The 23615-nt window shown below is 31.5% G+C and overlaps 1 protein-coding gene across 7 annotated transcripts in view; it reads left to right on the top strand.

Moving 5' to 3' along the window:
• Positions 1-23615, top strand: part of LOC142354004 (transient receptor potential cation channel subfamily M member 3-like) — a 127202-nt gene that overhangs the window by 22999 nt on the left and 80588 nt on the right. The window contains exons 1-2 of one of the 7 annotated variants that reach the window (XM_075406252.1): positions 595-783; positions 1533-2001. The exons of 3 other annotated variants lie outside the window; for them this stretch is intronic. In XM_075406252.1, coding sequence (XP_075262367.1) covers positions 1977-2001 — 25 coding nt within the window. In that variant the 5' untranslated portion in view covers positions 595-783; positions 1533-1976. Of the gene's footprint in view, positions 1-594; positions 937-1099; positions 1162-1532; positions 2002-6506; positions 6607-23615 lie in introns of those variants that run through there. 3 more of the 7 variants (XM_075406251.1, XM_075406256.1, XM_075406250.1) reach the window with 3 other exon arrangements.

Raw genomic sequence — 23615 nt, 5'->3', positions numbered from 1 at the left:
GATTATTAGATTTTTTAGCTTTAGAATCCGTTCTTTTCACAAGAAATGTCTCTCTGTTAAAGTGAACGTGATAAAAAGCACTTTGAGTTTAAAAACTTTTTTTGTTTTTACTATAAAGTGTGGTAAGACAAGCCAAGTTTATGACCGCCCTCTTGTCCAAGCAAAAATGTATTCTATTTCAAAGCATCTTCGCTAAACATAATTGTTTGAATACAATTACATTATCTATATGTGACGTAAAAAAGCGTCAAAATAGCGTCAAGCCAATAATCAAATGAAAGACACGTTCGATCTTCTTTTAAGTTGAGGAGTCAAAAAAATGTTTTCCACATTTTCTCTTTTAAAAAATTACAAAAGCTTCCTTTTAGTCCGATTTGAAATCTGGTGACTTAAAATCATTTCACAAAATATTTGTGAAAAAATAAATCTGATCACAAAAGTGCATTATTTTGTTCATTTCCAGTTCATTTTTACAATTGTTTCTATTTAGAGGCAATTTTGTTCATTCATTCAATTGAAAGCTAGTTTTAAAGGGTTGAACAGTTTTTGGCATGCTACAATTTTGCACAAGTTGAGCTGGGAATAATTTGTTGTTATTTATTTTTGATGCAAATTTTTCCACTCGAAAGAATAGAAGCAATAGCGTTTAGAATTAGTGCGCTTTAATTCTTCTCAGTTTCAAAACTAAATTTATATTTGATGTTTTGAGGCCGAAGATTATTTATATTTGCGGGATAAACAAACTTGAAAGCAATCAAAAATTATCAAATATGGGAAAAGGCTGTCGGTGAATTTTTACCGTTTTCTTATTCCAAATTTCCACTTTGATTATTATTACGTTTAACTTCCCTTTCCCCTCAAAAAATTGACCACACGTTATGAGACTCCCAGAAAAGACTGCTCCAATATTTGCATCATCGAAAGAGAAAATTGATAGTTATTATAATAATAAATTGTATCGATAGTAATCAGAGAAACTATTGGATAATAATTTTCACACCCGAATTTTACCCCCCCCCCCCCAATCACCCCCAACACCACCCCACACCGCCCACCCACGCACTCACTCACATTTTTGAAGCATGAACAAATTAAGCCTTAATTGTTTTTCGATTTCTGTTTAAAACCAGCTGAAAAATAAGTTATCAATCGCAGTTTTCGGTGAGTAAAAATTAGAGCATTTTCACAATTTGTTGAAAACGTTTTAGCAAAGATTGTTTTGGTTTATCACGTTTTAACCTTTACCAGAGAGGTTGTGGAACTTTCTTGGATATCATTTCATATTTCGAGAAAAAAAAACTGGACTTGCAAAATTTAAAAAAGCAAAAGCAGAACAGAAAATTTTTATCTTCGATGCTTGTTTCTTTATCGACTGGTAAAAATTTAAATAAGTTGATTTAATCTAGGAACTCGGTAATAATGCTCCCGTAAATTTACAATATGGGTTTGTTGGAGTGGGCGAGCAGGGGAGGGGGGAGGTGGGTGGGGGGGTTTCAGACTCAAAATTATTTCATGCTATATTATCCAAAAAGCGCGACGCAACAAAAAGTTGAATATTTATTGAAGTTTTCGCGCCAGATGTGTTTTCCACGTTTCATTATAACTAGCTGATAGTAACCGAGACAAAAATTAATGAAGTTTTATAAGTCAAACCGAAATTTTTAGTTATCATACAAATAAAACGAAGGGCGTTTTCGATTGAAAGCTGATCATCGAAATCAGTGAAGCGGAAACGCATTTCGATTTTTTTCTTTGTCAATTTACATTTAATTTATTGGTTGTTAAATCAGCCTGGTTTGTCTAGTCAGGAAAAACGAACGGAAAGATGCAATGCCTCATTAGAAGAAATTCAAAAGCCGCCTCAAGGGTGAATTAATTTGCCACCTTGTTTTGTTTATCTATTAGTTTGAACTATTTTGAACTTGACAATTTTTTTCCAATATTTACACAATTATTTGTTTGTTTTCGTGATTGCTATGGATTCGAATGAGAGCCCGACAGGTAACAAATAAGTTTCAATTATTTCAGTCAGGGTGAAAACTCAAATCGGAAACGATGAGGCATGAAATTTTTTACGGAGAGGTTAAACAAGTATCCTAATTTATTCGGATATATAATTCGTGCAATCGAAACATAAGTTTCCCTTTTTTAAGAAAAATACCATTTTTGCAATCATTTTATTAGTTAACTGAAATTGTTTCTCATGAAGAAAAAACTCATTATGTTTTTCATGTTAAAAAACAGATTGTTTCTCATGTTTTTAGGTAATCAAGTCGGAATCGGTAAAAACAGGGGAAACTCTCACTCGGAAAAATGAGAGAAATATGGAAGCATATTGGTTATTATTAAGTTTTGTTGAGTGATTTCCCGCCTAATTTTTGCAAGATCAAGATAGATAAATTTTTATGCCTAAAATTCGGTAATTGCCCAGTCAATATTGTCTTAAAAATGGAAGGGAAACAAAATCAATATGTCTGCAATTTTAAAATTTAAAAAATTATTCAAGTTAAGCAGATTCTTGCAAAACTGCATATGTTAACTAAAATTTTCCTTTTGCAGAAAAAATGTCTATTGCACCCAGCTGCAAGTTTTTCTACTAATATTTGCATAGTTTTCAGTCAAAGCTGTTTATTTTTTTCTGTCAACATTGCACGCGTTTTTTGTTTGTCTGCTTTTTTCATGCCTTTGTACCTGTAGCTAATGCATGGACAAGCGTAATAATGATGGTATCCATACTTCAGATTAAAAACTAATGCTAAACTTTTGTTTTGATGCACTCTTTTTTCCAAAAATTAATTGATCTACCGATGCATCAATAACCATTACAACCCAAGCACAAAAAATTGTTATCGTTGTTAATGAGCTGGAAAACTTCAATTTGGAGGTCTATAATATGTATTACAAAAATACTTATGGTAATTTTTCTGTTGGTTATAATTCAATCATGATTGAAACTTATTACGGTTCAATCGAGAGGTACTAGTAACAATTTTGACGGGAATAATGCTATTAACTATAAGCCCTGCTGCGTTTAAAATCAATGATCAAGAAAGCAACGGCAGTTTTGACAAAAACATTTCAGGATCGAATTTCAATCACTGACAATCAAAACAGGAGACGGCGATAATAACAAACTTTTATATCAAAAGTATGAGGTACTGGGAAAATCCTTTTCAACTTAAGAGAAAGTTTGGGTAAATAAATAATTCTGTCGGTTTTGGAAACCAAAATGACTAAGGCCGCCCTCTGGCAACATTTTACGGAAAATTTTTCTTAAGATGTCACTAAATGCAGATTTAAGAGTAAGATACACCAATTTTGCAAAAAATCAATATAGGTTTCAATGTTTTTCAATATAATAATTTAACCGAGCTAACTGTTTGTTAAAAGGCAAAAAAAGATTCTAAGATAACTAGACAACCACCCAAATTGTTTCAGTTTAACCACGTTCACTGAAAAATATTAAAAACGATTCATTTGAGCCATTCAATATGTTTTTGGGAATGCGGAGAATGATTGAAAAGTACCAGCAAATCGCACAACTGAGGTTTTCAGGGAAAATGAAAGAAAAAAACTTAGCTAATTTTATAAAAAAATGTTGCGCACTATATTTCAAAAAAACTGTCATCATCGGTTTACCAATGATACTAATTGTAATAAAACCATAGTGAATTTTAATAGTATTTTGCTTTTTCCCAAGAAAATTGTTGCACATGCACCTAATGAAAACAAAACGTTGATGGAGTGATGCTCTTCATTGTAGCGAACTTCCTTAATTAAAATAATTTGATGCAAGTGATAGTGGTTATAAAAATCGTCTGAATATGAACTTTTGAGAAAACTGAAATTAAAAATAGTTAGAAATAATTGTTCCTGATATAAAGATACTACAGAAAAGTGTTTTTTTGTTTTTTTTCCATAATTAGTCTGGTTACCTTAAATAATTAATGTCTAATGTTAAGGATTTAGGTTTTTAAAAAGTTTGAAAGATTTGGGAATATAGTTTTGGTGCGCAGGAGCTTCAATTTATACGTTATACTCTTTTAGCCTCCATCAGAGTTAGGTAATACTTTGGCATAGTGGATCAGTTCATGCATGGTTCTTAGGTCCTATTAATTTCTTTTTGATATTATTTTGTTTAAATCTTTTAAAAGTTGATATCCTTCATTTTTTCCAGAGGCAGATATCCTGGTTTGTTTATAAAGACACACAATTAATTCCTTGTTTTTCAAAAAAAAAACTGTAAAATTTTTAGGTCAAAGCTTTTGAGTAGTTTTATTTGAATTTTTAGAATGAATTTAAAAGCAACATTGTTACAGTCTACATATCTATATTGTTGTTCATGGCTCAATAAGCGCTCTACATGGGGCTGTGTAAAACACGTATTAGTTTGCAGACTACACTTGCAATATTCGGTATTCTCTCACATTAATTTTTTCTCGCCTTAATTATTCATGCAAACACACGCAATCTGATTTCAGTTTTTACTCGTGAGTATTAAACTTACGTTTTACTTCTGCTAAAATCATTACTCTTCTCAAAGCCGCAAACTAACGTGTAGTTCACAAGAGTAGTTAGGAACACATGCATAAACAAAGCCTCTGTTCTTTACTTTGCGCAAATTTACTTACAGCACGAATTCGCTCTCCTCTCGTGTTGTAAAAGACTGTATGATATTCTTAGATCTAACAAAAAAGCTTTCAATGTATCAGTGCTTTTATTTTTTTTGCGTATGATTTTATGGGTTCCAAGGTTTTAAAATAAAAATCCTGTCGATATAAGAATTCTCCTACAGTTATATAAAAAAACATCCACTTACAACCAAGTTTTTTTTGCCTAAGGTATAAAAAAACAAAACTACAAACAAATTTCAAACGAAGAATGGAATTGGCTTCCCCAGAAGCCTTCTATGAGTCCCCAACCTGTACACAAGAAGTTTTGAACTTAATTGCTAATTGAATGTTACAATTTTTTTGCCTTTTTTTAGGATTATATTCATTTTGATGGCTACTACAAATCCGGTGCTAAAATTTATGCAGGCTTTGGAATTTTGACGTTTAGAAAAAGAAAAACAATTAGAAAGAAAAATAATTATAAACACTTTATTGTCAATTTCAAGCTTCAATTTCAAAACTATCAGATATCAATCTGCTGTTACAAATGTTATTTTTTCGCAAAATTGGTCAACAAGAAAATTCTTAAGTGGATTTAATACTCTTGTAGAACATTATCTTTTCGTAGTTTCTCTCTCTTTAAACATTGTTTATTTAAAAGGTATGAAGTGATTTTCACAAAAAACTCTCTGAGAACAACTATTTTTGTTTTGAATGAAACTGATCTCTCGTCTCTCAATTTCTGAAAGCTTTCAATTTCCCCAACCTTCTAAAAATTTCGAAGAGTCTGTTTTGTTTTCATAATTTATTAATTACTCTACGCCGTTCATATTTAGAACTGCCAGTTCCATTTCTTTGATTTTTCTCTTCTGATGGATGTATTCTAGCGATAAATAATCAAAATTGGAACAGTATGATCTTTATTTTGATAGTGGAGTTTTTTTTTCAGTTTTCAGTTTTCATTTACTTTATTTTAGGTAATAAAATTTAATGTTTCATTATTTTCACAAAAGTTGAACCGTGTCAAATACTGTAGTTATTGACGATGTTACTTGTCTCAAGAGTTAATAATGGTTGTTCCATCAAAAATATGGTCAAATTTGTTAATTGAGACAAAAATTTGGCAATTTTATTTGGACTAAGCTTACCGGATTTAATTCACGATAACCAATTGACTGCTTATTTTCGGAAATTCTTTATTTTCAACAGAAAAATTGACAAGATAACCAAACTTCGAGAAACCACAGAACGAACAATCAAAAGCAAAAGAAAGCTCTGTAAACTTGTCCATTTAGCGGTTTGCAGATTTCATTTTACAAGTAAAAATTTCACCATTTAGCTTTCAGCTTTTATCCGTAATTTCGGATGCTAAAATTTCACTGGAAACATTTCAATTCACATTCAAATTCAGCATGATGTAAACAGGATAGTAAATTTGCCTATTTTCAATGGGAATTAAATTCCGTAACCTAAAAATTCACACCGGCAGCGAAGCCATTTGGTTGCAGTCTTCATTCCATTAAAAGTAAATTTATGGGAACTTTACCAGTTAAGCAGAATAAACCGCTCTAATTCAATTATCAAGACATGCTGTGAGAATTTGACATTTTTTGCTTCTTAGCTGTTTTATTTGGAAAAAAATTGGATTAGTCGTCGCTTTATAGGCGAGCAAAGTTCAACACCCGAAGTTTTATTGATAATTTGTGAAGTTTTAAAGTAACTTGAAACCGTCAATTGCTAATTGTTTTTTTAGTTTGTTCATGTTTTGTTTACTCAAGTGTTTCTGTATGACAACATTTATATGGTCTGGTTATTTTTTATCAGGGACAGAATTTAGCAAACCGATTGTGTGTACACTTTTGAAATCTAAAATTTAAGTTATTTAACTTATTTTTCGGTTTTTTTTTAAAATAATTTTGACAATTCAAAATGTTGCCTTCTATGGAAAGAACTGAAGTGGAAAATGGCCATTCAAGCAGGGAAACGGAGTATTGTAAGTAAACAAACGTTCAAAAACAATTAAATAATTCATTGAACTAATTTTTTTACACTAAACCAGGGCACGTCGCTTAGAATCGTTGTTTTTCTAATCTTTTCAATGAAAACTATCCTAAAACAGCCCTCAACAATAATTTTTGCACTGTAGGCATTTTTTCAATCAGGTTTCAATATAAATTGGAGGGCTTTGATCTCAAAACAAATGGTAACTCAAAAAGATTTTCGAAAAAATTTGATAATAAGTTTAACAAAATCAATATTGAACGAAAACATTATTAGTGATTCAGATTCTTTCTGCTTCTTTTCGTTCTGAACTGTTTAACCCGCTTATTTTAACGCCATATCATTTAAACCCGTTATTATTTCACCCCACAAATTATCACTTGGCATTACAAGCATGTTTTTTTCATAATTAAGTGGCTACTTTAATCTCAAGCGGGGTTGCGACTGTTTCAAATGAAGTCCCACGGGCAACTAAAGCGTTGTCATGGCTCACACGAAGATGACCAAACGATTATTTTACCAAAGATAACAGTACCTCTCGGAGGTTGGAGGCAGAGTAAATAAGCGCTGAATCAGTATAGAGACCTTCTGCTTTTTAGGGTGGCCAGTACTCTGTTCATGTCCCAATTTACATGGGCCAGTCTTGATTTTTTTGTAAAATTTACTGCATGAAAATAATATGCTCAGCTTAACTCCCGCCAACATAGTTTGATTTATATGCGATTCAAACTTCCGCATGGATACTTGTAATATTAAATTTGCGTAGCAAGTCGTAACCACTAAGCTAAATGGGCTTTGTGGTAATTGCTTACAAACTAGCCGACTTAAAAATAGTGTGTATACTACTTTAGTAATTAGCAGTTATAAGCTACAAAAGAACGACATTACTCTGCTCAGACTCAGTTTTGAGGAATGCGTAATTTTCAGACTGTACAGGATAAATTTAGCCTGGGCTAACTCCATGATCTCAATATAATCATAATGAAGAAGAACTGCACATAAACAGACTTAAAATATTCTAGAGAGGCAATGTTACAGAACTGAATTTTTACCCTTGAATGTGCTGGTTCTGCGCTGAAATGCTCTGAGACCCAATTCCGGGCTAATATATATTGGTTTTTTATTGGTATACTCGCATGTTATTATTATTCTTGAAATTGATGTGAAATGATAGAGGGTAGAAATAAACCGGGTTCAAAGATAGGGGGTCAAAAAATAGGATTCAAAAGCCAGAGAAGAGCTACTGTTAGGTGTTACTTATGTTGTTTTATTTAATTGAGCAGTTTTGCATCTAAATTTTAGAACCTCTTCTTAATGATTTTTATATTTAATTTTAAAAATTGCTAAAAAACTATGCGATTCTTTCGAAATTCAATGTAAATTCCATAGGACTTTACAAACGTGGCTCTTTGATTTCTGGTACCTAATCTATTTTAAAATTCAGTTATTTTTGCAATTTAATTGAGATTTATTTATATAAAAATTAAGCTGAGAAAATCATTTAAGTGAATTCACAAACCAAAATTGAAATGCAACTTGCAAATTGAACAAAACATAAGTCCAGTTTTTATCGCGTTGTATTTTATACGAGCACTTGTTTATATAATGAAGTAAAATGAAATCATTTGTAATAAAATCATATAATTAATTGTTCACGTTTTAGGTGGCTTCTTTCTTTTAAAGCCCGCACTTTGATTTTCACTCCCTAAAAACTGTTACAACATGTTCTCTGCATTTCATAGGCACTCAGAAATAAAATTAGTAGTTAGAACACAAATTGCTTTTACAGAACATTTAAATCACGAACTTTTAAAATTATTTCTTTTACGGTCATTAATTTTTGGTATATAATGTAATCACCTAAATAATAATGCGTAGTTTTTCATTTTTCATTCGAATGATTTGGCAAAATGATTTTTTTGATAACCTCGAACAAGTCCAATGTATCTATATTTCAAAAACAGGATTACTTTTGGGTGGTCCAAACAGAATGGTTTGATAGAACTAGAAGTCTTATTTTCTGTAATTTTATATTAACTCTATGATTTTCTTCACTAACTCTATAATTCCCCCTATTTGATTTTCATGTTTTTTCATCGTATTTTGATGTATATGTAAGTGACTTTTGAAAGTACTCAATTTTGGATTTCAATTTTTTAGCCTTTTTGAAAGCTCTTCAAATTGCAGTGAAGAAGTTAAGCTATTAAAAATCAAAATTTTAAAAGAAAGAAATGAATTTGCAGAGAAAAAAATCGAATCTTTAGTGAGCTTACTAATGGTCGAATAAATACGAAATTATCTGTTTTCAAATTTTCTTGAAATATCAATAATAAATTGTTTTCATCGAGGTTATTTTAAGCTAAAAGAAAACTTGAATTTTTGAAACTGACGAAACTATACTTTTCAAAAGCTATGACTTGTGCTGCTTCAAAAGCAAAATAAGCAATAGTTTCGAACAAAAATTTGTATTTCAAACTTTTTGTAGCTATGATTTCTTACTGGCAAAAATCGCGTGAATGCTTAGACACTTACAATTACAACACAATTATTGTCTGTTGTCAACCATTGCTATGAAGTTGTTGTAAAACCTTCTTGTTTTAATTTTTGTCATTTTTTGTTTGGGGGGGGGGGGGTGTATTTTATCTCAAATGAATGTGTATCCATCGCTATTTGTTCTGGTAAGTTGCTATTACATCTGTTACGCCCTAAATACCAGGACAAATTACAAGGTTGAAAGCTTTTAAGTTGAAATTAGTACGGCTTTGGTTTTAAATTAATAAGATTGATGACGAATATGTTTTGCTAAACTGTTTTTCGAAGCATATTCTTCTATTGCAACTTTATTTTTTGGAAATTTAAAGATATTTTGAGTTTTTAGAGTAATGTCTCCACCATTTTATGTGGAAAATAACATTACCCAAAGATGGGAAACATAGAAAGAAAAAAGTGAAGGAAATGGGTAGGATCATTACGGAAATAGGAAAAATCAATAAGTTATTGCTCCTAGTCAGAAATATATTTCAGTAATTTATCAAAGCTCTATTTTATTTCACGTTTAATAAATATTTGCATGTACTTAGGACTACTTTCTGCTTAAGTTGTCTATAAGTTCCAAACTTTTCCATTTTATAAAGGGACTGCAGTCTAGTATAAAGACGAGAATTTTGTGAAAATATTGCCAAAATAATATGTTTGTTCCGTCTTGTGAAATTTTGACAGACAAGAGCTAATCATAATAATGAAAGTAACAATAATAATTTGTTTCTGCGTTTTCTCAGCAGTAATACCCAATGCTACCAGCAGTAATATCTCAACTGTTTTACAGAGTTATTATCCCCAAAATTTCAGACTAATCGTTAGGTTAGTAAATTGTTGTTTTTTTGCTGACTAAGGCCAGATTTTAGCCCAATTCTAACTCTATACGTGCTTAGCTGTGTCAGCCAAAATGAATAAGTCTGAAAAAAGAGCATGATCTGTGTGATAAAACAAAAATTTATTCTCGCGTGAACATTTTGAGACATCAAGTTTACATTGAGAACTGTTCAAAAATTTGGTAAGTTGGTTCAAAATTTTTTCTTGACACAATTACAAAACTTTATTGATCTTGATTACAAATTTATAGAGCATATTACGCTAAGCTGACTTTCGCTCTTTATACTTTTCTTGGGTTACTTACCACTTTTCAGACTTCGGACTGTTTGAAGCCGGATTTGGCGTTTTGTGATCGAAATGGGTAAACATTTTCACCATCAACTTTCCAAACCAAGATATCGTTGAAACTTTTTTAGCCAAATTTAAGTCTTACAATTGATGATATTTTCAACGATTTTATAAAGTAACAACTTTCAGTTAAAATACTGCTCATTTTCGGTTACTTTTCAGGTTCCATCCCGCCTTCTTTTGGAAGATTAACAAAAAAAATGAACAAAACGTTAACGGAGAACTATATTTGCACAAAATTTAGCAATCTACTGATCTTGAAAAAAATTTCGGGGATAAAAAAATAATTATATTTGATTCTCTTAGGATCTTGTTCAAACTCTTAACATTTGAGTAATCTGCACTCGACTAATTTCTATCAATTGAAGGAAATCCATAACAAGGAGGCTCGGTTTTGAGCGTTTGCAAATAATGTCTCCTATATTTTTGAATTAATTGTTTACCAAATGAGGAAGGGAAACAATACTTTCAAAAATGCACATGCTCTTAAAAATTGATATGAGTAATTTGCCTTAAGAGCAAACCGATGAATGAATTAAATAATGCCGCATTGGAGAGCCAATTAAAAAATAGCATGATACCTGCTACTAATAAAACTACGAGACAGGACAAGCAACACAAAAAACGAAACTTAAATTCCCGCCTGACTCAATTTTTTTCTTTTTTAACTAAAATCATTAATAAAGTAAAAGAATCAATTAAAAACTTAACTAAAAAATCTACTTGTACTTCAACTCAAAGCAAATGTGACCTTTCAATGATAATACCTTGCAGCAAGTAAAGATGAAAAAGAATAAAAAGACTCAAAATCAGCCATCAACTGTCAACTAAAAGTTCTAGATAGGTTCTTATGTAACACCATCGGAGCCATTGGGAACATTCGTTAGCAGCGAGAAAATGAATAAATGAAAGCCACCTTGCACAACCAATGATCCTTGTCATTAGTGAGAACAAGAGACAAGACAAACTAACAAATCATATAACAAAATTAACTGTTGATAACCAGACAAAAGTCTAAATAACACAATTAAAACATCAATTAACTTTCATTTGACATCAACAAGAAAAACTTGCATGTCTCCTGAAAACATGTGGAACTGGTCCTTACTGATACTAGGTAAAAAGTAGACAGAAAAAGAAAAAAGAGAGGAAACTTTGAAAAAACGTTTTTAATTTTGAAAACCATTTCACAGTAAGAAAATTAGCTCTAAGATAAAGAACTGGATAGACTCTTTTTTACACCCATACAGGTAGCAATAGATATTTGAAATATCTACATTGTGTCGTGACACTATAACTGAAAGTGAAAGATACATCTAAAAATCAAGAATTTGGTTAGATTTATAGAAAGACCGCGTCGAAGTCACTGAAACTCTGCGTTCTTCATTAAAGGCAATATATATGATTATCTTTAACTGCGCTTGTTATCAAGGCTAGAGCAAACGGTCATCAAAAGTGTAGTGTGACGCCAAAACTAAAGCAGAACACAAATTATTATTCTAAATTATCATTAATTAAACAGAACTCAACTATTTTTCTAAATTATTATTAATTAAACAAAACACATAAAATTTATGAAAACTTGAAACAAACGAAGCTACAACACTCCTAATAAAATCAAATCCAGTGATAAGGAAGGGCTTTCTTTCTCCAGAAGTATCGTGTTCAAATTAGAGATTACTTTGCAAATTGTTAGAAAATAGATTTAAAATCACCGAAACTGAAAACTTTTATGGTTTTTTAAACCCAATATTTTCAAAAATGTTTAGAAAACTAAATTCTCAACCACATTAAATCGAACGAAATTTTTGTGTCATAGCCAGAAAACGGTCAGCTTCAACATCAAAAGAACCAAAAACATTATTTACTCAGCCCCATGTGGTAAGACTAAGACACATGTTGTCAGAAAGAAAAACAGAAACACACAGAGTTCAAAAAGTCGATTAAATTTTCAAAAGAAACAACATCATAGTTTTTAATACCATTGGCAATCAACAGAAAGAGGGAAACACGATTGTTAATATCCAGAATGTGTGAGAGCACTGCAAAAAATACATCTATCAGCAAAAAAGTATTCAATAACTGTTTGCAAGAAAACGGTCTCGAAGCCGTTAAAATCATATGCTACACTTTTTAATTTTTAAAAATTCTATATAAACATAGGCGTTTTTTTTCAGACCTAGTGTGACCTGTGTAAACAGAAAAGGCAAATAAAACAGCTTCCAATATGGGAAAATGGCCAAAAGTAAATAGTTAACATCTAGAGAGACTTTACCTTCACTCAACAGAAGCAAGAAGCATAGGTTCTTTGAAATAAATATACTCAAAGACATAAGAGCAATTATGTGTCAACTGAAAGTGTCAACTCATATATGTAAGTTCCATTTAGTGTCAATGAATAGGTTCAATTAAATCAGTTAAAGGTCCCAGTTGAACTTTTTTTGATACTTAATCACGAATCTGCAGAAAGGACAACAAACACGGTCAAAACACAAGAATTCTTTCCGAATATAAGAAAACACTTTGTTGAAGGCATAGAAATCATGATATGATAACTCTCTGAAAACATAATATGCAATCATGGAGCCTCATTTTGACAAAAACGAGAGTGTTTGGTAGATGAGTTTTGGGTGGAAACTTTTCTGGTCTATAATAAACAGAAAAACAAACAAAAAACTTGCAAAACTAGTTTTAAAAAAAGACGTAGCCTCAATGGATTCATAATTGTTTTTTTTGATGTTCAAAACTCACGAAGAGAAGAAAATAGACTGGATAACGTGACACGTTCAATTATGATTGCTAGTTATTCCATCATTAACCAAAATAGGTATTTGAGCAAAAAAATGTCATTATATCAAAATCAAAAGACTCATTTTGCATAATGATTGTCTTAAGTTTGCAAAAAACCGGCAAAATTTATTCCAGAACACTTTTGAAAGGAATAGAAGTAGAGCTAGCTTTCTTTCAAGAAGATTCCAACTTTTGTTGTTGGTTCGAGGTCTATGCATCCGGCAAAATCAACAAGAATTCTGCCGAAGAAACATTTGACGCCATTTTTGGTTAAAGAAAAGCTGAATTTTGAACAAAATAACAAGTTTTTAAGCTTAAATTGTCTGATTAAAAGAGTCAGCAACCCTCCTCTTCGTCGTTATGTGAAATCAATAGCGCTTTTGTTAACAAAATTCACAAATTAAAGAAAAATTAACGAAAAATTTACAAAAATTCGAACCTCGATGCCTAGAAAAAGACGAAAATAAGAAATTCTTTTTAAATTCCATTTTCTAGGCTGTACGGACTTTCTAATGACACCAATCACAACTCTCTACGATGATTATATTGATCAGCTAAAATTGACAGAACAAAAAACCCTTATGAGTATATTTCTTCTCCCGCCCCCCACTAAGCTGGTTCTGAACAATAAAAGAGATTAATAACTCTGATGCTACAGCCAAGCACAATGCACTACAGAAATAAGCTTCTAAAATTGAGCCAAAATCAGACACAAAGACTGAATAATTATTTAATCAAAGGTTTCTTTTTTATTTTGCTGTTTATCTCTGCCATTTTTACACGCATATTTTAATATTATGCAAAGCTTTTAATAAGGACATTTTCTGACCAACTCATATCTTGATTTTTGTGTCCCTCTTCATAAGAAACGTGAGGTAGTGCATTTCGTGGACCTATAGCTGAGGCTTGACCGTAAAAAAAGTTCACAGTGCTCGGGAAGTTCATCAATTTTATTTAATAAGAAACGTTTCACACTTCTGACTTTTGAAAACTCTATTGCTGCTTTTCAATGAATCATAGAAAACCTTCGACGTAAAAAAATTATTGAACTTGTTTCTTGGGATTTTGATTTTTAGCTGGTGTATTTATTTAGATATGCTTCTGTATCTACTTTTTGTTGACAATTGGTTCAACTACGCTGTTGACCTCTTTGAGAAAAATCTTTTAAATATATTTTATGTTTTTAAAAGAGACCCCATTTTGAAAGTCTACTCATTAAGTTTTTTAATTCAGTTTGGTTAAATTATTTCACTTAAAAATATAGGCGCCGAGAACCATATAAAATTTGCATCATGGTGGCCATTTTTGTTGACGCTGATTTGAAACATTTAATTTTGAAACTGACATACAATTATATTTCACTTTGAAAACTAGAACTGAAATGCTGTATCAGAAAAATTGAACAGTTGTATAAAATTGTATTGCAATCTACTGCAATCCATTGCAGTCTAAATTTTTAATTGCACTCTGTTTAATTGTCAATGTTTCTAATCACAATTTTTAATCACAATGATAGAGCACAATTGTAAAGAAAGTCACAGTTGTATACGTCTCTGTATATAGAAATTAGCACAATTTAAAAATTTTTCTAGGCTTTTTTTAAACGAACTGAGATTGATTCAGTTTGTTTTTATTTCTTAACAAACAATTTAGGAAGACTCATAAAAATAAATTGAATCGTTTTTTTAAGGAGCCGGTTGAAAATTGCAAGAAAAAAGGCTATTATGTTGAAAAGAATTGCTACGTGATAATGTAGAAGCCGTATTGAAAGCACTGATAGTGCTCAAAGTTAGATTTGTCTAAAATGTTTGCTAAGTGAATATATTTTTCTGTTTGGAAAGCTTTTTTGTTACCAGAACGAATAATCATCAAAAAAATTATGAATTGTTGCCGTTTTTAGATAATGAGTTTAGGCAACTCACTGTTAAATTCATTTTGTTAAGCATTTTTAGGATTCTATATTAATTTTTGCAACTGAAAGCTTTGCTTTAGAAAGTTTTTTGTTTCTGACTCAATAGATCAAAATCTCAGCATATTAATTTAAAAAATTTCTTCAGTACTGTATCAAGGTTTAGCTACCTTAACCTAGTTAGATTAACATGTTGGCGCTGTTAGTAACTAAATAAATCTAAGCGAGAATATTAACCAATCAGAATCGAGTATTTAAATTACGTATAGAATTGCGTCTAATATACACAAAAAGTTCCGGAAAAGTTCGTATAACCTAATTTTAAGTAAATAATACCATGATATTTATCGAATAAGGCGGTTTTAGGCTTAATATTTTTAGGTTCTCTAGACGATTGTTGATCGATTATGAACTGATTCTGACGTCAATGACATCAGACAAAAAACCAGTAAAAGAGCATCAAAAAAACCTTGCCGTCTAAACTCTCACTTGTTGCTATGATCGTACTGATGCTTATACGTTGTTGGATTGTACGTAGAATTGGCCGATAATACGTTTGAATAAATTGAAGCTTTGGTAGACTGTTTTAATAGACTTACAGCTACATTTTGGTGCCGCTTTTGAGTTCGAATTAAGGCGCAGTACAGCGGTGTATTTATTCGAATCAAGCACGCGCTCCTCTACCAGGAGTCCAAGGATGTCTGGATCCCCTTCCGTGCCTCAGGTGGAGAATTCCTGCTGAATAGTCGACAAGCTCAGAACACAGAAAAAGCGCTTGTTCAAGCACAATGGCTCTGTACACACTCAGGACATTCAGAGAGAATTGACGAATGTTGACATGGTCAATGTCAAGAACATAGATGGTGATTCCAAACATCCGTAGTCGGAATACCTCCCATCGCAATTGAGATACATTTTCAATTCTTCAAAACAAACCACCGGAAAGATAATGGTGTCCCATCAACCTAGTGCCTTCATTTGCACAGATTCAATGCAGGTTTGGGCGCAAAAGGAAGGCCTTCACATGTGAAGGATGGCAAAGATAGTCAAACAACAGAAGGAAGTGTGAGAGCCAACATTCATGTCTACAAAAAACTGTAAGAGGCAACCAGATAAAATTTCCATTGAAACCTTTTGATCTAAAGTTTAATATCTTGATTTAGACGGCAAGGAATCAATCCATTACCAAAGAAAAAACTTAAAGTTATAATGGGGAGTTTCACTATATTTTCTATGAGGAAAAAATTGGGTTAAACATAGCGTCCGGTCACCATTTAACCCCCCCCCCCCCCCCCACAGTTGTATTTTTAAGAGACGAAAAAAACATCGATTTTGACAAATTTTTGGTCGAATTGTCGGAAATTTGTAAAATGTGATCAAGTCGGATCGTATATCAAAAATTACCTCTGATATAGAGAAAACAGAGAAAACATTATGCTAAATTATTCAATTTTGAAAATTTTTGGTCAATTTTGATGCAATTCTAAAACTTTAGAAAATCAATACCGATTATTGATAAACCGTTTTTTCAAGATTAAAACCGTCCAGTTTACTGGATTACCGTTCAAACCCAAATGCAAACCCAAATGCATACAAACCCAAATGTAATTAAAATTCTAACCCTCCATATAATTGGCGTTAATACCGCTATATTAAAAAACTATATTGTTCTTTTTGTGAGCTCTATTTTTTGGTCGCAAATGTTGTCCGATATATATATATATATATATATATATATATACATTGCAGAGAGATGCAAATGTTGCATCATTTAAAATTCTTGAAATACTGAGTTGATTGTTGCGGAAACGTTTTAGTTTTCTTAATTCCTCAACGAAAAATTGGCCTGCATAATTTTCAAATAATTAATTTTTTACTCAAAAATCCATTCTCGCAGAAAAAACTTTATTTCATTTAATTCAAATAGTTTACTCTGACGCCTCTTGTGTATTTTTTCTAGATAAATATGTTGGGATTTTATTTAATATAAAAAAAACATAACTTAGGGATCTCGAAGTGGGGGGGGGGGTTCATAAACAACAGGGCAGGATAAACCAGCTTTGTTTCTTTTTTCAATTATATTTCCAATTTCTTCTTTACAGGAATTATGTTCCGCTGAAAAAGTTATGATTTGAGGCTGCACGTTCTCAAAATTTCTTCTTCTTGTTGTCACTTTTAATAGCAAAAGCCCTTGAGGTTCATTTCACGGGAACTATTCGTTAGCCAAATAGTAATTGTGATATCTCATACTGTATTTGGTTATATCTTCATAAAATTTAAAATTCGCTGTTCATAAATTCTCATTTGGAGATATCTCTTTAATTTTTCTTGTGCATTTCATTAAGAACTTTTTAAGAACGGTAACGAGAACTTTTCAAGATTCAGAATAATTGAGCTACATTTAAGAGAATAAAAAAGCTCTTATATAGAAACCAAAAGAAGTTTATTAGAGATAATTTAATGGTAGTTGTGCGTTTCTTAAGAATTGAATAATTTCATTTCAATTCGGTCCAATGGCATACTATCAGGTCATTTAAGGGCAAACTTCAGCTTTTTTGGTCCATTTTCCTCGTAGGAATGGCTAATTGCCTGTCTTGTATCCAAATAAATTTTTCTGTTTGCTAACTACTAAATAAATTTTTTTTTGGAGAAAACTTCAATTTACAGGAATATGAACATTCTGACTTGTGAGTATATGTTTCCTAAGTATTGTTTAATCTGACCATGGAAACAGGTTGTTTTTACTTTTGATCTAGCAATATCATTTTTTAATGATTTTTGGGCGTTCCAGTGGAACATAATAGTAAATCATTTTTGTTGTTCCAGTCAAAGTTAGTAGCTACACTATCCTCAAAACGCTATCTTCAAAATGATCCAAACAATTGAACACTCCCGTCAAATGATATCATTTCAACATAATGGATGGCTGCAAAATGGCTGAAAATTTACACTTCAAGGGCTTCACGAAAACAATTAGTTTTCTTTCCCAATTTTTCTTTATTTTTTTAAAACTTTTGAGTTTTAAGGGACCTCTTTAGGTGTAGTTTTCCAAGAAGTAAGCGGGAAAATTTTGGAACAGCTGCATTCCCGCCAGAAAATTTTTAAAAGAATAACTTTTAAACGTCATAGGATGAAAATTGGGGGAAAGAAGTGAAAACTCCATATAATAATACTTTTTGCGCTAAACATCGCTGAAAAAACCCCCACGAAGAACAGATGCAAGTTTTTTTTACATTGAAAAATGATTATGCGTTATCAATGTTTCCGCAAATAATCTATTTATAATTATTGGCAATTGTATTTGCTCTTAAAATGTTTTAGATCAACCAACTCATGCTTTTTGATTTAGATAAAATCACTTATTGAAACTTGGAATATCGTTACCATTTTTACAACCTAATTTTATTGAGTGAATATCTCAGAAAAATTGTTCGACAATTTTCTTAAAAAATAGCAAACCTAGACATTTTTATTAAATTTGTTTCATGTTCATTGATTTTGTTTGCTTTTTCCCTTGTTTTTTATTCTTTCGTGTTTGAAATTGTTAGGTAGCCATTATCCCTCAAAACAAGTTGTCTATTCAAAGGTTATTTTGTGAAAATATTTTGATACCACTGTATTGGTTTTATTTTCGTCTATTTCTTGTGTTTATGATATTATTGAAAATTTTTTGATATACTGGCAGTTGAAATAAAAAGATAAAAGGAGTTAAATATTGGTAAAACGATTAGCAAACTAAATCAATACTTATTTGAAATCTAAAATTTGGTTGTGGAATGAAGTGCCAGAATCAAAATACAGAAGAAGCACAAAAAAACCGGGTGAGCAGTACTTTCAAAATGTATTGCCACATCTGTGCGCAAAATTTGCAGAAGAGTTCTGCAACTATGCTGCCTTATAGTCCGTTTTTTCAGTTTGAATTCAACAAAAATTTTCGTTTTCAATATTCATCTAAGTGTTGCTGATGATCTTTATAAACTCACTTACAGTAGGTTTTAAAAGTAGCTTTTAAAGTTTAAAAAACAGATTAAATTTTAGATTTTTGAACATGCAGTATGGGTTAACGCTGCACAATTTCATGGGGAGATAGATCTGAGATTTAACTAGGAGTGTTGAGAAACCATTTGACTGCGAAATATACTTCAATTTTATACTCTTTTCAATATGTTTTTTAATATGTTTTTGTATTATCGGTCGAATTGACATTTGTTGTTACTAGATTCTAGCCATAGAAATAATTGTTCCGACCCTCTTGAGGGGGGAGGAACTATATACTCAAATGGGTTTTTTTTTTTTTTGTTCAGTGAATTTTCGCCGATCGATACATTCATCGTAGAGAGTTGAGAGTGGTATCATTAGAAAGCTCGTCCAGCGTAGAATATGGAATTAAAAAGATTTTTTTAATTTTCGTTTTCTACAGGGAGTTATCGAGGTTTAAAGTTTTGTGAAAATAGTGTGAATTCCGTTGATTTTTATTCACATTTTACGGAATTTTCGCTAATTTTTGACCAAAATTTCGCCAATTTTGCTAAAATTTGTCAACATTTTTTAAAAACTTGTTGTTGATTTTATTTTTAAATATAAAAAATCTTCTCGGCTTTTCTTATTTTGAATTTCTTCTGAGAACTTCAGAGAAGTAGAGTGAATTCCCGTTGTTTTTATTCACATTTTCCGGAATTTTTGCCTAAATTTTCGTCAATTTTGCTAAAATTTGTTATAATTTTTAAGAATAGTGTCGTTGATTTTATTTTTGAAGACGAACAAGCATTGTTCATTGTTTTGATTTAATTTTTTTGGTCAAAAAATGTGGATAAATATTTCAAAATTTAGCCTTTTTCAACAAAAACAGCACGAAATAAGCTACTTTAGTCCGTTTTGATTAAGTTTGCCGACAGTACACCTCCAAACAACACTCATACAATCTTTGTAGACTCAGAGGGGGGCTATTTCTACTTCAGAGTACGCTGAGAGTGCTCTGTAGTTAAAACTTTGCCTTTTTTTGCTAACTTTACTCGTTGATTATCAAAAATGCAGAACTTATTTTGAGTTTTCAACTAACAAATTATCTATATCTGCAACATTCGAAAATCAAATGTTCCTAACGGACAAAAAGCAATAGCAGGGCTTGTTTTGGGCCATTCTTGGACTGCTACCACCCAAAGAAATCGGGTTGTAATCAGTCGGTCTTTTTTTTTAAAAAAAAAGGACCCTTTCTTTAAAAATAAAAAACAGAACATATCGAATCAATGCTCAGGAGTGATAGGTCCAACCAGTTTGCTTACTAAAAAGCTCCAAGCTAATCCATTTAAATTTTAACTTGAAAGTTTATGGTCGTTTCTTTTAAAAATAATTGACTTTTCAATAAATAATGGCTTAATTAAGTTTTCCTCTATTTTTTTCTTAATTTGTTCAACTTCCAGCTTAGTGTCTGCAAAAAAAGAATGCTTCTTCTTTCTACTGATTTAACATTTCTTCTCGGTTGCAGTTTTAAGCCTGAAGTTATTGTTTTCTGGCTTTGATACTACAAGATTTCAGATTTTTGTTTGTTTCGATATTTGCCAGTTTTTCACGTTTCCGAATTTTGTCACATTATCACATTATTGACAGTTCTCTTGTCACATTATTAGCGTTAAAAATAAAGCACAATTGAACATATTGAAATCCTGAATGATATACATAATCGTTTTAACGGCCTCGACGCCTCTTTCTTGAAGAAATCAATTGAATTTTTTAATTTTGTTTTTAACTGTCATTTATACTTTGTCGTTTCGGTCGTATGAAATTTCCTGCATAGTGATAACTTTCATTGGCTTTTCGTGGAAGAATAGAAGAACCGATATTCTGATATTAGTAAATAGCTGATGGCTTTCATGACTTTGAAAACAATCGTTTTCCAAAATTAAAAAAAAAAACTTTTTAACTTCGCAATTTTGTTCTTTTTATGTTTCTTTTTGTTAGCTAATCTCGTTATTTCATTACAGGTCAAATATGACATTATGGGTGTCAAGGGAATAAAAGGGATTGGTGTCCCAAAATCTTTTTTTTTTAATGAATTTATTATGACCTTAGTGGCTTCGACACCGGTTTTTCACAAAAATGTAAATTAGTTTGATTTTTTGTCTTATTTGACGTTCTTTTTGTAGATGCGAGAAATATTCTGGGTAACTGCAGGTCTCGAGGGCTTCCTTTTTTTGAATAAACGACCCTATTCAAATAGTTCTGTTTGTAATTAATGCCTTTTATGACATTGAATGTAATTTTTCTTCGAAAAAAAAATTGAAATTATTTCATACTTTAGCACTTCGCTTTTTTGTCTACTTGTTACCTAGTCTTACTAATGAATGGACACGTACTACTTTATAGCTGTTTGATGAAGGCGCAATCGAATATATTTTGAGGGACAAAATATGGCTCGAGGGTTTTGGCAGCGTTTTCTGGCAAGTTTCAATTGAAATTTTGTTTGTTTTTTTTTGTTGTTCATTTTAGCCGCTTTAAAAAATGAAGAAGGACAGGTCCTAATGCCCTTCTCTAGAAACAGTGGTAATTGTAAATTTGTGGTAATGTTAATTGATTCCTAATGGTATTTATTACTTTGAAGTTAACTGTTTCAAAAAAATAAGTTATATTTTTCACTTTAATGTTTTTGTTCTTTTTTGTATAATTGTTACCAAACCTTTTTATGGACTGGTCGCATATGGTTTCTGGTGATTTATTAGTTATTTTTGTTTAGTTTTAGGTTTATCTGACGGTATGTTGACTTTGTTATTAAATTTAGTTTTTAAGAGGGAAAAAAATTTTTTGATGTAAATAATGTTTGTTGCTGTTGTTGTTGTTTGTTTTTGACGTTCATCTTGACTCGCTTTCTTAATATTGACATATTACATCAAGCTAATGCATCAATTTTTAACTCCACTGAGTTATTTGCTTTGGAGGCTATCTTATCGTTCATACAGAATTTTTTGAAAAAGACTTTTCGCAAAAAATAATTTTTGGGTTTTTCTATCTGTTCCTCATTTGCTAGACAATTATGCCAAAATTGTGGATGGGCGGGGTCGGAACTTTATGTGCCATCGCACATTACCGAGCCGCCTTGTTTTTATAACATTTCGAAAATTTATATTAGATTTCAGAAACTTGACGCAAAACTATTGCAAAAAAATATTTTGTGCAACCTTAGTATTATTGAAGACCCTAACCCAATTTCATTAGATGCATAAGAAAAGCAAAATTTTTTGAAATTAGTAACCGCTCTTAATCAATGTGCTTTTTACCTACAGTCGCCTAGTTTAAGCGTTTTTAGTTCTTTTTTATTAGGAGTTTTGAACGTTTTTGAACCTTTAAAGAGATGAACCATTTAAGAGATGATAATTCTCGTTCGACATTTCAAGAAACCCCGGTCAAGAATTTACACAAAAATAACGGGGAAATGAATATAAAGAGTGTAAAAACAAAAAATTACACCCCTATCTCTCTGTTTAATTAAGGGTTGAACAGTGTAATTATTAGAGTGTCGTTTTGAAAATAAATTTGGAAGGAGGTAGTAAAGCCTCCGATTTTCCTTCATTCTACCATTTTATGTTTCATTTTGTTTATAATGTTAATTTTATAGGAGTGTATTTTTTATCAGTCTGCCCTAAATTACACTTTTTGCAAAGAATGTAAATAGAGTGGAGAAAAGAGAGTAAATACAGTGTGTGTTTTTTTAAATTACAGTCCTACACCACTCTTTTCCCTTAAATAGGAGTGGAATACGCATTACACCCTAATCCCCGTTAATTAGGGGTGGATTAAGGGTGAAACCTCGGCCCGGGAAATGTCATGTTTCGAAAACGCTCAATTTACTAATTTACATTTTTTGTATGATATTGTCAGTTATACCTCACTTGCTAACATTATACAGAGAAAATGATGAGCAGTAACGCTTAATAAATTAATTAAATTTCAAATTCTGTAGTATTACGAGAGCCGTTACAAATGAGCGGATAATTAATCCCGCATTAGAGCGAACGTATTTAGGCGCTAATTAACCATTCTTTCGCCGCGCGCTAAACAAACTAACGCTTATTAAGACTACCAGTACACAAGTATTTAAACAACTCAGTTCGACTTATTTAAATAACACAACTTTAGGCCTGGATCTCCTCGCTTATATCCAGGATAGAAAATGTACATTGTTGAACGTAGGCGGCCTGTAAAACCACAGTTTCTTTTGATTTAAATTACTTCTGCTTTTGACAGTTGCAATGCAGATCTTTCCCCCCAAGTTCAATAAAGATGAAGCAGATTGCTTCAGGGGAAAAGACAATAGAGTCTCATAAAAAGCCCCCAAGAAAACCATAATTGTTGCGGTTTTAGAAGAGGGGAAAAGCAGAAAACAGGCGCCTACGAAATCAATAATTGATGCTCTCAGCTTTTTAGATTTTTATTATTTTTTGGAGTTTCAATAATTTTTCCGTGAGATAAAAAAGAGTTAATTCTCTTGCCTTCTCGGCCAATAGGAAAATTAAGAAGCACCTCACTATGAACGTGAGTTTGTGATTCGCTCCCTATCGGCCCAAACGGAGCTGAGAGGAATTAATTGT

The sequence above is a fragment of the Convolutriloba macropyga genome, chromosome 15 (assembly GCF_964194025.1).
Source record: "Convolutriloba macropyga chromosome 15, txConMacr16.3, whole genome shotgun sequence".
Taxonomy (NCBI): Eukaryota; Metazoa; Xenacoelomorpha; order Acoela; family Convolutidae; genus Convolutriloba; species Convolutriloba macropyga.
This window is presented reverse-complemented; position numbering and strand designations above follow the sequence as displayed.